At 41.1% G+C, this 16332-nt stretch overlaps 1 protein-coding gene across 1 annotated transcript; it reads left to right on the top strand.

Moving 5' to 3' along the window:
* Positions 1–3854: 3854 nt before the first annotated feature.
* Positions 3855–16054, top strand: LOC139723481 (uncharacterized). The gene is made up of 6 exons (XM_071634724.1): positions 3855–3973; positions 6045–6242; positions 6498–6634; positions 7016–7282; positions 9842–9909; positions 16017–16054. The coding sequence occupies exons 1-6, from the start codon at positions 3932–3934 to the stop codon at positions 16052–16054; spliced, it is 750 nt and encodes a 249-aa protein (XP_071490825.1). The 5' UTR covers positions 3855–3931.
* Positions 16055–16332: the final 278 nt, after the last annotated feature.

The following is a 16332-nucleotide window of genomic DNA, read 5'->3' as shown; positions in this document are numbered from 1 at the left end:
TATTTGATGACAATCGGTTTTGAACTGGCTGAGATATCCAAAACAAAGCGATTCTAATAAAAGGTATAGGACCCACCTTATATTATAAGATCACTGTGTTTTACTTTGTTTTTAGACATCTCAACCATTTCATTATTCTTTTTGTATTTTTTTTTTACATTTCAGAGTGGTTTCTAAGTATCTCGCAAAAAGTTAAAAGCATAATTCTCACCTCAACCACTATACTATGCCATCCCTTAAACCAAGGAGGTATGATGCTCGGCAAAACAAAAATTTTCCAACCTGAACGTCAAGCGGGCCATACCACCCCCAATGTCAGTCACAATGAAGATATCAAAAAATGTCCATACCTTATCCTATATCTACGTCTCGTTTGGCTTCTACTATTGCTACTATACGGTACGAAATATGGACGGCGTGTATCTATCAGAATATCCCTATGGACTAGACCCTATGGAGCCGGGAAAAGTGCAAACGCCGGGAAATGTGCAAACGTCTCGTCGGGAAATGTGCAAACGCCGGGAAATGTGCAAACGTCTTGCAGGGAAATGTGCAAATCTCAAAATTTCATCAACGGGAAATGTGCAAACGTGACGCCGGGAAATGTGCAAATAGTTAATGTTCAATTTTGCCGGGAAATGTGCAAAAGCCACCGGGAAATGTGCAAACCATTCATTTCACCTATATTATGTATAGATGGCAGAGAAACTCTCAATCAAAGCTGCGCATGAACCATTACCATCTTTACCACCTGTCTTAGCGACCATCTGTCTTGTTTTTTTTTTGTTTTTTTTTTTACATTTTCAGCATTTTCTTGTAAACCCCACAACGAATTTTCACCAGATTTGGCAGATAACATCTTAATGGTGATATGATCGTAATTTGTTAAAATGAGCCCCCCTCCCCTCCACCACTCCTAAGGAGGGGGGGGGGGGGAGGAGGAGTTGAAGCCTCAGAGTCCCTAAACGCTTGATGTTTTTTTCTTCATCTGTCGAACCGAAAAAAAATAGAGCTAAGTTAGTGCTATGAAAACATTAACGACTGAAATTTCATGTTTGATTATGGCGGACCCAGGGGTGCCCTGATCGGGGGGGGGGGGGTGGTAAGGGGGAGGAGGGGGATTTTCCACATTTTCAGCATATTCTCGAAAAATCTAGGACGGATTTTCACCCAACTTGGCAGATACGTGTACATATTATTGGTAATATGATCTTGATTTGTTAAAATGAGTCCCCCCCCCCCCCCCTCATCGCCGAAGGTGGGGGGGGGGGGGTTAAAGCCTCAGCGTCCCTAAAATCTGGATTTAAAAAAAAAATCTTTTTCCGTCAAACCGAAAAAAATAGAGCTAAGTTAGTGCTATGAAGACATTAATGAATGAAATTTCATGTTTGATTATTTATCAAGGGGTGCCGTGGGGGGGGGGGGGGGGGGGAGTGGTGAGGGGTGGAGATGGATATTCCACATTTTCAGCATCTTCTTGAAATATCTACGAAGGATTTTCAACAAACTTGACAGATAGCATGTTTATGGTAATATGATCTTAATTTGTTCAAAAGAGCCCCCACCCTTTCCCACCGCCGAAGAGTGGGGGGGTCGAAGCTTCAGCGTCCCTAAACTCTGGAATGTCTTTAATCTTCTTCTGTCAAACCGAAAAAGATAGAGCTAAGTTAGTGATATGAAGACACAGCGTTAATGAATGAAATATCATGTTTGGTTATGGCGGATCAAGGGGTGCCGGGGGGGGGGGGAGGAGTGGTGAGGGGTGGAGGTGGATATTCCACATTTTCAGCATCTTCTTGGGAAATCTACGGATTTTCACCAAACGTGGGAGGTAGCATCTCTAGGGTAATAGAATCCCACTTTGCTCGAAGGGGCAATTTGGTTCCCCTTCCCCAAAGCGGGGGATAAGACCAGGGTAGCCCCCACGTCATAAGCGGACGTGAAATTTCATCGCAGTATCTGCTCTACCTTCTAAAAATGTGATAAAATTGTGTTCTGTTACTCTTGGTTGTACAGAAAATTTCTTCAAATACATATGTATTCCTTTTTTTTTCATATGTATAGGGTTTTCAAGAAAATTCTGAATTCCACCCGAACGACCCCACCCCCTCGTCTTGGCCCCTTTCAAGGGGCAGAGATGGTGGGGGGGGGGGGGGGGGGGCTCCATCTCCTCCCACCTATAGGGGTTGGGGCAGTGCTCATTCAAACAGAGATCATTATCACCAGATAAATACGTTACTTGTCAAGCTTGGCGAATATCTATTATAACGGGTTTCAACAAGAAGCTGAATATGTGAAAAATCCGCCTCACCCGCCCTTAAAATTAATTCATGTATGATGCACAGGATAGAGTGTGTTAGTGTAGGCGTGGTGCACTCGAGGGTATTTACAATTGTGAAACATGCACGAGGCGAAGCCGAGTGCATGTTGCACTACATTGTAAATACCCGAGAGTGACGAAATAATCCTGTGCATCATTTGTTTTATAAAATGGGTCGAAAATTCGAAAACTAACATCATTTTTCAGCGTTTTTCACGTACCTTTGTGGGTCAAGACGTCCGAAGATGTTCGTCCCAAACATTTACGCACGTCGCACTCGCGGAAGTCCCGCACATACAGTATAAGTATAATGGGGGTTGGGTTTCCGGACACTTAAGTTCCCGCATGAAAACTTACTTATTTTACATAGAATATGCACCCTTTACCTTAAAGACTTGATATAGACTCCTCATATAGGCCTACTAGACAACATACTCTGAAAACGGCGTGAGAATTAACCTGCTAAATCGTTGGATTTGCTCTTCAAAGTGACTCCATGTACGCGTCCGGTCCCATAACGCTTGGTCTACTGTACTGTACAAAGTGTACGTATAGTATACAAATATCGACTGCTGCAGAGGGAGATGGTAAAACTATTTGCACCGAGGTGATGTCTCAACAGTGCTATGTCCCGAGACGAAGTCGAGGGACATGGCACTGTTGAGACATCACCGAGGTCAAATAGTTTTACCATGGCCCGAAAGAAAGCAGTCGATATTTGTTTTATATCCCTCTCGAGCATTTTACTAGAGTAATGACGGTTCCCTTTTGGAAAAGTGTGCAGGTTTTGTGAACGATAAATCTAACGTTAGGCCGTAGCAGTGCAGCAGCAGTGCGTGCAGCGCGTAGCGAACGACACCGCTGCGCTGTTGTTGATTCCTACACAGAGCTACACTCACAGCGTGCAAAACTCCGAAAGATCGAGGAGGTCCAGGACTACGTTAGAAGTAGGTCCTAGGCCTAAAGCGGCTTCGTTACCCAGATCATCTTCAAAATCAGTTTTAGTTTATTCCTAATTCGTACCTGATATGGTGTCCTCCTGCGATCATTCTTCCATTATACTTGAAGCAGTCACTTTGTCAATTGAGCTGAATGCATTGATCACACGTCCACTAACGTACACACCCACGCCATCGCACCACAGATTTCTGAATGCTGTCGCACACCGCGCGCTCCGCGCGCTCTATAGCTCTCTTAGCGCTAGCTAGCTAGTTACAAGCCACAGGACTAGACTGTCGCTCAAAAGTATCGCTACTACGCGCACTGTGTACATTCTTAAGTGAGAAATGTAGATATCGATCACACGATCACGATTGGGTGCAAATCGTGGATTCCCAAAAGTACTATATCCCGCTGGCGCGTTTCCGTTTTACACCGTGGCCTAGGCTTTTCTCCGATATATTGCAGTGAACCTGCTGGATTTAACGTCTAGGAGCTAGCGGCGCGCCCTTTATGAAATCGTGCTGTCGGCGATCGCTTGAAGCTTGGTATCCGGCCGTGTCGTCTAGCTGGGTTATACCCACCATAACTGTACCAACAACAATAAGTTCGGTCAAAAGTCATACTAATACCGTGAGCTGAGTGGATCAGTTACCTTATGCATCACAGACTATGGCAGAGTCAGGGGAAGATGCCATTCCTTCACCTTTGTTGGTAGGTGATTTTGAGTTGTGATATCTAATTCTCCTTTTGAGACAACCATCCCATGCAATCACACTAACGACTACGTTAGTATTCTACTGTACTAAATCAGTGCAGATCTATTCTGTACAATACTCAATAGCTATAATGTATACCGGTACTTGAGACATACCCTAAATGGGTCATGGCCTAACCATGTGCATTCCATTTCATTTTTCATCATTACAGTAGGGAGGTGAGAGAGAGAGAGAGAGAGAGAGAGAGACAGAGAGAGAGAGAGAGAGAGAGAGAAGTCACACCTCCCTAATTTAAATTAATACAGTGACTTTTTACATGAGTTATGTAGCCTACTTTGTCTTTGTGCTGATTCATATAGCATATTCTATATGAATTAATGTATTATAAACAATCTATACAGTGTACCTCTTATGACATGTGTTAACTCAAGGAGGTTTTATAGTATAATATTACTATTTATACATGATTTTTTTTGTTATGGAGTTCCAACTGGCTGTAATTATTCAAACAGTTGTTAGATTTCTATTGATGTCATAACTCAAAAGAATTTCACAGGTGCTCTTGAGCCTTTCATAATCAATGTTTGATGCCGCCATCTTGCTGAGCAATCTGAATATTTATTTTGAGCATTGTATGTTGGCCCTATTTTGCCTATTCATTCATTAAATTGAATGAAATATCACTTAACGTTAAGGATAAAGCTTGTAAGACAAAAGTCAATTCCATCCAGAAATTTTCACAAAAGTGTAAATCAGAGCTGTTTCAGGTGAAAAATCAGGTGAAAAATTGTACCAACACGGCAACACAACAGCAACTGTAGCAAGCCCATCCTGAAAAGCTGGTTTTATCACTTTTTCGGCTTAATTTCCCCAAAAGTATTATGGAATAATCTTCAAGTATAATTCTTTATTGATAGACCATCAGATTAGTGCCCGCATATGCCCAGTCGGGTAGTTGTCAGCTTTTATATTTCAGCATTTTTTGCTCAATTTCTGTTCGCGCATCCTCATGTCTGTACCGCCTACCTTTTTATTAAGAAGGGGTAGCGAAAAGTAATTACCATCACGTACAAAGGCACAATTAAAAGGTTATCTTCCTTTGAAAGTGGCTGGTGATTTTGCAATGAGACACTAGATCGTCCTCTTATCTGTGAGGCAGCTCCAGTTTAGCACATACTTAAGATATTTCTTGGTGGTGGCATCAAACATGAGATCAAAGGGAATAAAACTGTTGTTACTCCATGTATGAAACCTCCTTGATGTAACTATACACAGCCCAGTCACTGTACAGCGTATTAACAGTGTCTGGTTGGGCTAGTGTTAATATTGTTTTGATTTGTATGTGTTTTTTTATCCTTGTTGAATGATAAATGAAAGGAAACAATATGAGATATGAAACTTAAGATTAAGAAGGCTTTAAGTTTAAGCCCAAGTGCAAGAGTCTAAAAAGCTTAACTTATTGAATTCTTCTAATTCATTATACATAAATTTAGTTTTAATGAATGTACAGTAGATCCAGATCTTGATCTAGTCTTGTCATTTTAAATTTTCTTATTTTTTTTTATTATAATGTGTAAAACTCAGTGTGTCTCTGAATCTTATGAAGAAAATATTACTTGTAATCGAGCTGTATATTGATCCCCTTTGATTGATACCTTAAGGGCCTAAAAACCCCAACCCTAAATTTTCCCCCAATTCTGTACTCGGGGACAGGGCCTAGGGTCAAAACAGACCCTGTTCTATTGTCTACTAGATAATACCAAGGCAAAAGGAAACTACAATAGGTCTAGTACTACTATTACTAAGTCTACTTACTAGTAGAGTAACTAAAGGTTTAGTCTATGACAAGGGGCGCAGAAGAAATGTGTTCTGCCACCCTTGGTCTATGATGATGCTAGAGTGATGGCGCAAACTGATACTGTTTAATATAATGCTGTAATAGTCAAACTAGTCAAGTAGTCAACAACATATTGTACTTGTATACCTAAACAGCAATGGAAAAATTTTGGATTTGGAACAATATAAAAGGTTTTATTTTCTACCTTTTTTCATCTTTTATTTTTCAGGAAATTCTACCTGAGAAGTATACCTACTTTGTGTCGGACTACCAAGCACAAGGAACTGGGTTCACAGCATCTGTGAAAGTAGGTGCACAAGACGAAGATGCTGCAAGGCAGTGGCTGGTTGATTTCCAGCAGTCTTCAAAAACTACATGGCGGGTCATGAGAACGTGCCCAATGGCCGGAAAGTATGTGCTTTCTAAGGTAAGATAAGCAAGTTCTATTAAACGAAATCCATTTGGATATGAGTTGTATTGATCACACATCCAAAAATCTTTCTTTGTTTAGAATTAGAAAATGAAATGTTATTTTTTGATGTAAGCACTGTATGCCACACAACTTTGGACCCATCATCATTCAGTGCACAAACAAGTCTTAGAAAAACCAAGAAAAATGTAACTGGCATTTCTTTTGATGAGGTTTAATGTTTTTATGTGTTTATATTTTCTACAAATATAGAAAATTTACAGATGTCATCATGGCCAGCAGAGAAAGGCCAAAGAAGGGACAACTCGGCACAGCAAGGACACAGGTTGCTGTGCCAAACTCACCATCTCTGTGAGAAGATCAGTGCCATCAAGTGGGAGGAAAAGCAGGTACATTGTGTATGATTTTTAACTTCCAGCCTTGAGTTTTATTCAGTTTTTTTCAATCTCTTTGTCAACAGTACAATTTATCTGGGCATTTATGTACACTGTACTTGATAATAATATGGAAATGTAGTATACTTGCTTGTATACACCTTACTACCTAGTAATATGCTGTACTCAGTTTTTTTACTGTGCTGTTCCCATAAAGCCAAAAGTGCTTTAATAGAGTGTTAACCTTTTTCAAATCAGTTGACGCAAATTCTAAAAGCCTATAGATATTTTTGTATTCTTTACCAATTGTATATTTTAATATAATGAACTACATTGTATGGAAATTTAAAAATTGTCATATTTTTCTTCTTACCCCACCTCATTCTCTCCTTGCAGAAACTCAGATCCCCATTTGGAGGTGCTCCCAACTCTTGTAACCATCAGTTGGGAGCACAACCATGCCATCTCCATCCCTGCAGCCCTGAAATTCAGGGATGTGAGTGCCGACACCTGCCACAAACTGGAGGATTTGTACAGAAGGGGACATTCTCCAGCCAGTGCCCTAAATGTACTCGAATTGGACCTTCAGGATGAATCTCCAGAGGAGTACATCCTGAATTCAGCCGACAGGGCTCTCTGCCCAGATTTAAAGTTTTGTTATAGGTCAGTGACTTCATTGTTACTTTTATGCCTCCGCCACAAAGTGTCACCGGAGGCATTCTGTTGTTGGGTTGTCCGTCCGTCTGTCCGTCCGTAATCAATTTTGTGGACAGTGTATCTAAAAAGCAGTTATAGGTATCCTAATGAAACTTGGCATGTATATGTATGAGGTGGCAAAGTTGTGCCTATCAACTTTTGGGTGCACATGCTCGAGGTCAAAGGTCAAAAGGTCATGGTCAAATGCTCACAATTTCACTATTTCCCCTGTATCTCTGCAATGTCTGGAGGTATTTTCTTGAAATTTGGTGTGTACATGAACTATCAAAAATAAAGATTCCCCAAAGAGAGTTTTGGGTCATGAGGTCAAAGTTCAAGGGTCAAAGGTCAAGTGAAAATGTTAAATTTTGACTTTTTTCTCCATATCTCAATTATTACAAGGTATCTTCATGGCACTTAGTGTAAATGCATGTACTGACTGACAGTGATCATGTAGGAAATTTATTTCTTATGGGTCGAAGGTCAGTGGATCAAAAGTCAAGATCAATGCATTAAAGTTGTCATTATATCCCTCTTATCTATGCACTGCTTGCAGGATTTTTTCACCAAACTTAGTGTATGCATGCATTACCCAATACAGATTCTCTTGGGATTTTCTTGTCAAAAGGGTCAAAGGCAAAAAAGGTCAAAGGTCAAGTGAAAGTGATAAATCTTCACTTCTTCTTTAAACTTATAAAAGGGTCAAAAGTTGGGTACAAATCCCCAAATACCTGCACTATTATTAGACATTATAGCCATTCATCCAAATGTGACCGTGCACCTCAAAACGAACATAAAGTCGCACACACTGATTTTGCGTGAGGACTGAAAATAAGTGAAATGGGTCAACCTAGCCGAACTTGACTTTTTCATATTTTCTGAAAGAGTGGGTCTTCTTTTACATTATGCTAAAATTTGGTATCATAAAACGGGCAGGAAAGTGTGTTTTTTAGCAGATTATCTCGAACATTTTTGGTAGATTAGGTGTGTCTTTAGAATCCTTTTTTCATTTCTGAAAAACCTTGTCTACACTCTTCACTTTCAACTCTAATAACTTTTGAAAGGATAGTACTGCTTTGAAAGTTGGCATTAATTATGGACAGAATGTGTTAATGAGGCATGCTTAATTTCAGTGTAATCTGATAATCTCTTCATTGTTGCTACTCTGGTGGTTAACTTCCCGTTTTTTGTCCCATTCGTCGCACAGCCAGCACGGTTTGGTAAAGATTAAGCACTTGAATAGACACTGCACTTCAGAGCCTCTTTTCTCAGTTCACTCTTTTCCTGAGTTTGTGCTTTCTTTCCAATATTTTGATAGGTTAGGAGAGTCCATTTGATTTGAAGTATACATCATTTTAAAGCTTAAAGTCTGCTCTTTCAGAATATGGTCTTAACTATAAATTCATGTCTGGCGACTTTTTGTTTGTTTTGAGGTGCAGGGTCACAAATAAACATAGTTCAAGGAAAGTGAACATTCAATGCATTGTCAAAAGCCTGTCATTTCTAATATTTTGCCAGTTATGTGAAACTGTCATCACACATTGTCAAGACACTGTGCTATAGACCCATTCGGAGAACCATGCATTAGTTTATTCATATGTTTATTTCAGTGTTTTGTCCAGGATTGTGTTCTTAAAATCTGTACTTTTTACTATGCATAATAATGTAATCATGACCAGAATCAGATAACTGATGTTTAGCTTCCATTATCCAAGGCAATTTATATTTCTATGGCTGTTTCTGAATTGCACATAGTTTAATATGAATATGATCAGACATGTTATTTCGTTAATTGAAGAATCATAAGAAAAAATAGGAATTGAGTAATGGATAGATTTCAAATTCCACGAAGCACCTGTGTGCAACCTCTGTAAATTACTTCGAACTGGAGATAACTTTGATGTCAGAAGAATACATGAAATGATGCAGATATGAGCTTCACAAAATAAAAACCCAATTATTCAAGGGTCGCATAATTGCAATGAATTCAACAGATTTACATTTGACATTTGCAGGACTCCCCCCCCCCCCCCATGATTGGTGAATCATGAATAAGTAGTACATGTAGATGATGTCCTACGAATAGTAGTAGTAGTACTACTACTACTACTACTACTACTACTATTTCTACTACTACCACTACTACTAGGACTACTACTGTTACTACTACTACTATGACCACTACTTTTACTACTACTTCTACTACTGCTACTACTACCACCACCACCACCACTACTACTACCACTTCTACTACTACGCTGCTACTACTGCTACCACTTTACTGCTACTACTACTACTGCTACCACTACTGCTGCTGCTGTTACTACTAGTAATACCACTACTACTATACTACTACTACTACTTTTACTATACTAGTACTACTACTACTTCTACTTTTTAAAGTGCTCAGTCTTAGCAACTTGTAAGCTTTTTGCAAGGTACCATATTCTAGCTTCAGAGCTTCAGGTGAATGAAAATTATGATCAATTTATTCCTGATGCATTTTTCAAATCTTGAATTTGACAGGCTCTACTACAAGATATTTCAAATATCGACTGCTTTCTTTCGGGCCATGGTAAAACTATTTGACCTCGGTGATGTCTCAACAGTGCCATGTCCCTCGACTTCGTCTCGGGACATAGCACTGTTGAGACATCACCTCGGTGCAAATAGTTTTACCATCTCCCTCTGCAGCAGTCGATATTTGTATATTATACAACACCTCAGAATGATGTCGAATTGTGATTGGCCGCTCACAGACTGAACTTCTGTGGCTCACACTAGCAAAGCGCCAGCAAACTACGTGCTGGCCGGCTGCGCTGCGCTGCCGGTAAGTCTCACAGACCAGGCGCGGCGGGGATCGGAGTACTGCAACGTTAACGTGTACGCGCAGCTACTTTACCTAGCTAGTTGCATGTATGGCGGCCTTTATACCTACTGCTGTGTTTTTACTTTTGACTCTGATCTGCTACGTGGGCCACAGTGATCCCAAAATCAAGACTTCATTTCAAGTTGAGAAACCGTAATTTGATTATTTTTCTGTGTTTTTATACAAAATCATTTTCGGAAATAGACAAAGTCTAGACTACTACTAGATCTACCGACATATCAGATCGGCCTAACAGTCGGACCTAACTCGATCTAACGTAGCGTAGAATGGGTATAGACCCTGCGGAGTTTGTGATTCCTGTGACTGTGTGGTCGAATCATGACGAGTGTTTGAAAGCAGTACACAGGGTGGTTTACAATTCTCGGCCTAATTGTTACATTTATTTTTGGGCCTTCCTGAGTTGGCGGTCACTAATTTAGTACTGTGATTGTGGACAAGGTGTTGTATAAAACGAATAATTTATGATTTTGTTCGTGCATTTGGGCACGTAATACCGCACTCGGCGCGAGATTCGCCACTGGTCTATTCAACGCGGCGCTACGCGCCTTGTTGAATAGACCAGTGGCTTATCTCGCGCCTCGTGCGATATTCGTGCCCTATGCACTCACAACTCATAAATTATTCGTATACTATATAGCACTCTATTAACTCCATCACTTTTGTATAGAAGGTTTTCTATTTTTTTTTAAAGCTGAAATGGAATTTCATTAACCGAGGGACGCGTTTGGGTTTTCAAGAAAAAGACGAAAATGTGAAAATTAAGCCTCCTTCAAACACCCCCTCCCCTTTTTGGGCATCCCTTCATCTGCCATAGTAAACTTGAACCTACATCATGCATTAACTGTACTTACTAATAAAGCACAGTACTATCTTGATAATCTCTCTCACGTATGGTGAGAGAGATATGATTATATATCCTCACTCTCAATCCCTTTGAGCCTTCGTCTCACTCAAACAATGCCCACCACCCCCCCCCCCCGCGGTTTGTTGCCCCTTAGTGAGATTCTATAGGGATGCTACCTCCCACGTTTGTTTAAGAAGATGCTGAAAATGTACAAATTCTTTCTCATCCCGCACCTCCCCTCCCATCCCCCCCCCCCCCCTATCAGGGCACCCCTGGATCCGATATAATTAGACATGAAATTTCACCTATCTTCTTCTTTTTTTTCGGTTCGACAGATCTAAGCAGATTAAAAAAAGAAAAATCCAGACTTTAGCGAATGGGAGACATCAACTCCCCCCCACCCCCCCCCCCCCGCATCAATCTTCTGCGGGGGGGGGGGGGGGGGGCTCATTTTAACAAATTAAGATCGTATCACCATAAAGATGCTATCTGCCAAATTTGGTGAAAATTTGTCATAGATTTTTCAAGGAGATGGAGAAAATTTTGAAAATCCTCTCCTCCCCCTCACCCTCACCTACCCCCGATCAGAGCACCCCCGGACCCGCCATAATCACACATGAGATTTCGGTCAGTAATCTCTTTATAGCACTAACTTTTTAGGTTCGACAGAAGTTTAAAAAAATCAAGAGTACAGGGACTCTGAGGGTTCAACCCCCCCCCCCTCCCCTCCTCTTCGGCGGTGTGTGTGTGTGTGTGTGTGTGTGTGGAGGGGGGGGGGGGCGCTCATTTTAACAAATTAAGATCAAATCACCATGAATATACCATCTGCCAAGTTCGGTGGAAATCCGTCATAGATTTTTACAAGACTATGCAGAAAATGTGGAAAATCCCCCTCCTCCCCCTCACACCCCCTATCAGGGCACTCCTGGAGACCCGTCATAATCAAACCTGAAATTTTAGTAACTAGTGTCTTCATATAACGAAGTTCTATATTCTTCGGTTCGACAGAAGAAGATTACAAATTCCAGAGTTTAGGGACCTGAAGGTTCAACTCCCCCCTCCCCCCTTGGAGGTGGGAGGGGGTGGGGCTCATTTTAACAAAATTTAATAAAGATCATAATAATCACCGTAAAGATGCTATCTGCCAAGTTTGGTGAAAATCCTTCTTGAGATTTATCAAGAATAATCAAACATGAAATTTCAGTCATTGTCTTCAAAGCACTAACTTAGCTCTATCTTTTTCGGTTCGACAGAAGAAGATAAAAAAATCCAGAGTTTAGGGACTCTGAGGCTCGGCCGGGGGGGGGGGGGGTGTGGATTGGGGACTAAATTCAACTTATAAAAATCATATCACCGTAATGAGGTTATCTGACAAGTTTAGTGAAAATCTGTCGTAGATTTTTCAAGAAGATACTGAAAATGTAGAAAAGGATTTCAATAAGAAAACATAAACGGTGGAACTTCATGGGCAGTTTTGACATGGAGCTTATCTACCATCTTTATACACAGTATTGCTAAAGTAAATGATTTGCACATTTCCCGGCGACGTTTGCACATTTCCCGGCAAAATTGAACTTTTGCACATTTGGGCCCGGCGTCATGTTTGCACAATGTCCCGTTGATGAAATTTGCACATTTCCCGACGTTTGCACATTTCCTGGCAAGGCGTTTGCACATTTCCCGGCGAGACGTTTGCACAATTCCCGGCGTTTGCACATTTCCCGGCTCCACAGACCCCAGATAATCAGAACAAACCTTGTTTTCATTCGACAAGCTCGAACCGTGCGTAATGCGAATGTGCAAAGATTACATTTATTGGGTGTGATGAGAAAACATGTACTATACGAGACAATCCAGGAACCCGTTTCTTAAAACGTGTTATCAGTATTTTAAACACCTGACACATTTCTATGACAAATTATTTTGCTCTCAGCCAATCGGCTGCAAGGATTTCAGTAGCTTATAACAACTATTGTAACTTGTTATTGATTACAAGTTTTATGAAACGGGGCCCAGGTCAGATGGAGCCGAGCTTCTGATCAACGCCTATGGAACAAAGGATCAAATTCAGCCCTTTCAATAGAATCGTCACAGTTCAGTCTGTAACGTTCCGTACTCAGATTTTGTGATTATAATCATGCATGAACAGCATTCTAATGTCAATGAGACTGGATGGCTAATCGTCTGTGACAGCGGGCGATTGATGAAAATAGTGTTCCTGGGGAAAAAAAAAAGAATCACAAATCCTCTTTGGGGCTCTCATTAAAGTTCCAATTTGCTTTTTTTAGCTGCATACAGAAAATTGAGTGCTTCACAATATTCAAGCATGCTTGTTCGCGGACCTCTCAAGTCTTATTTTCTCTATTAACATAACTAACTTAATTTTTCCGGTATGCATGTATATCTTCATTTGTTAACTATCATTTATCTTGTACACGGTCGAAAGTATGCATATGATAATCATTCATGATTCATTCTGTGTTATGTTTTGTTAAAAAAAAAGAATGAAATGAATGAATTGAAATTGAAATTGAATTGAACACGAACAGGCTTTTTACTCGGACAATGCACACTTTTATAGCAAACAAAACGTACCGTATACGACTATGCGCTAGAAGGGGACTGCACTAGACCGGAGGAGGAAGAATCCTAAGAATGTTCCCTAAAAATGCTGTCGACACGCACACATACACTCACACAAAAAATATCAATTTCGAAGCCTGGTTTTCCTCCCAAACAAACATTATTATACACGTAGTGATACCATGATGTCTGTAGATGAGCGACCAGAGGAAATGTGTCTACATAACAGCCTCGACGGTTTTAACACAATCACGCAGAGTCTACTTCTCCAATCGGAACAGCACGACACGCATAGTATGCGTGATGCGATTGTGAAAAATGCTCATGGCGCTGTTACAGCATGATTTTATGATGCTCTCTATCTCAGTTGTTGTCATTTACGAACTCAACTGTATTTCGATTTACATGACTAGCAATTGCTATACTAATGCAAATTATGTCCCGAGTATTTTCAATGAGGAGGTACCCTTGTGATTTGCTTCGAAAATAGTTATTGCATTTAAAGAAGTTTTACTAGAAAATGACCTAGCAAACTTCGACCCTTGACCGAAAGATCAGTCTTTATTGTAGGGGATAATGTTCCGGATAATGTTCTTAAGGCTGCGTTCACATAGAAGTATACTATTCGGGTATTCGGGCTCGTTTTTCGAGGGCACGCGAATAGCTTGAATCGAACGATAGGATATCCTCACACCGGTTCACATAGGAGGGCACTATTCGAAAGTACCGAATAGCTGCGAATAGTATAGCAAAGTGGGAATCGAGCTTGTTCGATTTTCTTGGCAGCGTATACCGTCTCTTGTTTATGAAATAATGACACTTTTGGTCTGGATTTGCCCTTTAGCAAAAATAAGCATGTAGACTGACATTCTGATGCAGTTTAGAAATTGTTAATAAAATTTGCTGGGATGTAGGAGGAAGAAATCCTCACTGCGTGGGATGGTGAGTTGACGGTGTGGGTGTTGGTGTATTCGGTGCTCGAATAGCGAATAGCGAATAGCGAATAGCGAATAGCGAATAGCGAATACCTCTATGTGAACGCAGCCTTACGGAATCCCCTCCTGCCGGAGTAAGACCTTAAAAGTAAAAACCTGTTATCAAAACTCGTGGTCCGGATTGAAGATTTTTCTGTCTGACCAAGGAGTTACCAGTAACTCCTTGGTCTGACTAAATCCCTGACCCGAACACAATGACAAATCAAAGATTCGTGTTAAGACCATGAGGTAAATTTTCCTTCCGTCCATGGCATCACACACAGCTCAAAGAATGGGTTGCGTGTTGTGTCTTTAAGGCTGCGTTCACATAGAAGTATACTATTCGGGTATTCGGGCTCGTTTTTCGAGGGCACGCGAATAGCTTGAATCGAACGATAGGATTTCCTCACACCGGTTCACATAAGAGGGCACTATTCGAAAGTACCGAATAGCTGCGAATAGTATAGCAAAGTGGGAATCGAGCTTGTTCGATTTTCTTGCAGCTGCGTATACCGTCTCTTGTTTATGAAATAATGACAATTTTGGTCTGGATTTGCCCTTTAGCAAAAATAAGCATGTAGACTGACATTCTGATGCAGCTTAGAAATTGTTAATAAGATTTGCTGGGATGTAGGAGGAAGAAATCCTCACTGCATGGGATGGTGAGTTGACGGTGCGGGTGAGGTGTACTCGGTGCCCGAATAGCGAATAGCGAATAGCGAATAGCGATTAGCGAATAGCGAATAGCGAATACCGAATACCGAATACTTCTATGTGAACGCAGCCTAATAGACTGTTTCTGCAGTGCGTTGAAATTCGGGGGTGCTTCTTTTCCTACGGCCTACTATAGTAGCGAAGCATTTCATTCACCTGCTCCCACAGAATGGGTTTCTAAGACAGGAATCCACCTGACATTCATCAGTTGCTGTTATCTTATAGGTAGGACAAACATCTGGTAATCTTTCAATCTTTCATTTTTTGTTGAGGGAGAAAAAGTATAGAAAATTTGAATACCTTACAGAAAGGCTGCGTTCACATAGAAGTATTCGGTATTCGGTATTCGTATTCAGTATTCGCTATTCGCTATTCGGGCACCCAGTACACCGATCTTTCGGTCAACGTTATGACTTGCTGTTATCTTCTTGTTTTCGGTGGCAGCACTTAATCATTCAGTACAGCGATTTCATCGAAGTTTGAAAGAGTCTACACGGGCAGCGGACCTCTTCGGGAAGTATCATACTTTCTTTTTATCCCCCACTTTTGTTTTTCAATGTGATCTTATTTTTCAGCACTTTTTTGACTGGCCCGACATTACGGACAGCATGCAATAACGGAGCGACATGCAATGGCACTGCTGCGCTACTCTCTGGTTGTGAATTAGTCTAGCTTCTGGACTCTTTTTACTCGTAGCGGTGATTGTGTACGAGTCAAGCCGTATGAGGGCGTGACACCCGAGGATTGCGATACGCCGAGAACTGCGATACCCGAGAACTCTGCAAAACTTGAGTGGAGTAAAAAAAAAAAAAAAAAAAAGGGGGAGGGGGGTTGGGGGAAGACTCAGTAAAAGTCACGTAACCTTTTGCTGCGACCACGTGACCTTTGATTGACCAATCAGGTGCTGATTAGCAGATGTGGCGTGCGTACACCTCGACTCGTGCTGCCTCCGCTCGCCGCGCCGCCCCTGTCTGCTCGACCGACGCGTGCTGTGATATCTGTCGGCATGAAC

This window comes from Diadema antillarum, unplaced genomic scaffold (genome assembly GCF_040938485.1).
Source record: "Diadema antillarum isolate AM-2024a unplaced genomic scaffold, OU_Dant_1.0 scf00000192, whole genome shotgun sequence".
Lineage (NCBI taxonomy): Eukaryota > Metazoa > Echinodermata > Echinoidea > Diadematoida > Diadematidae > Diadema > Diadema antillarum.
The sequence above is the reverse complement of the archived record's forward strand: the minus strand, read 5'-3'. Positions and strand labels throughout refer to the sequence as shown.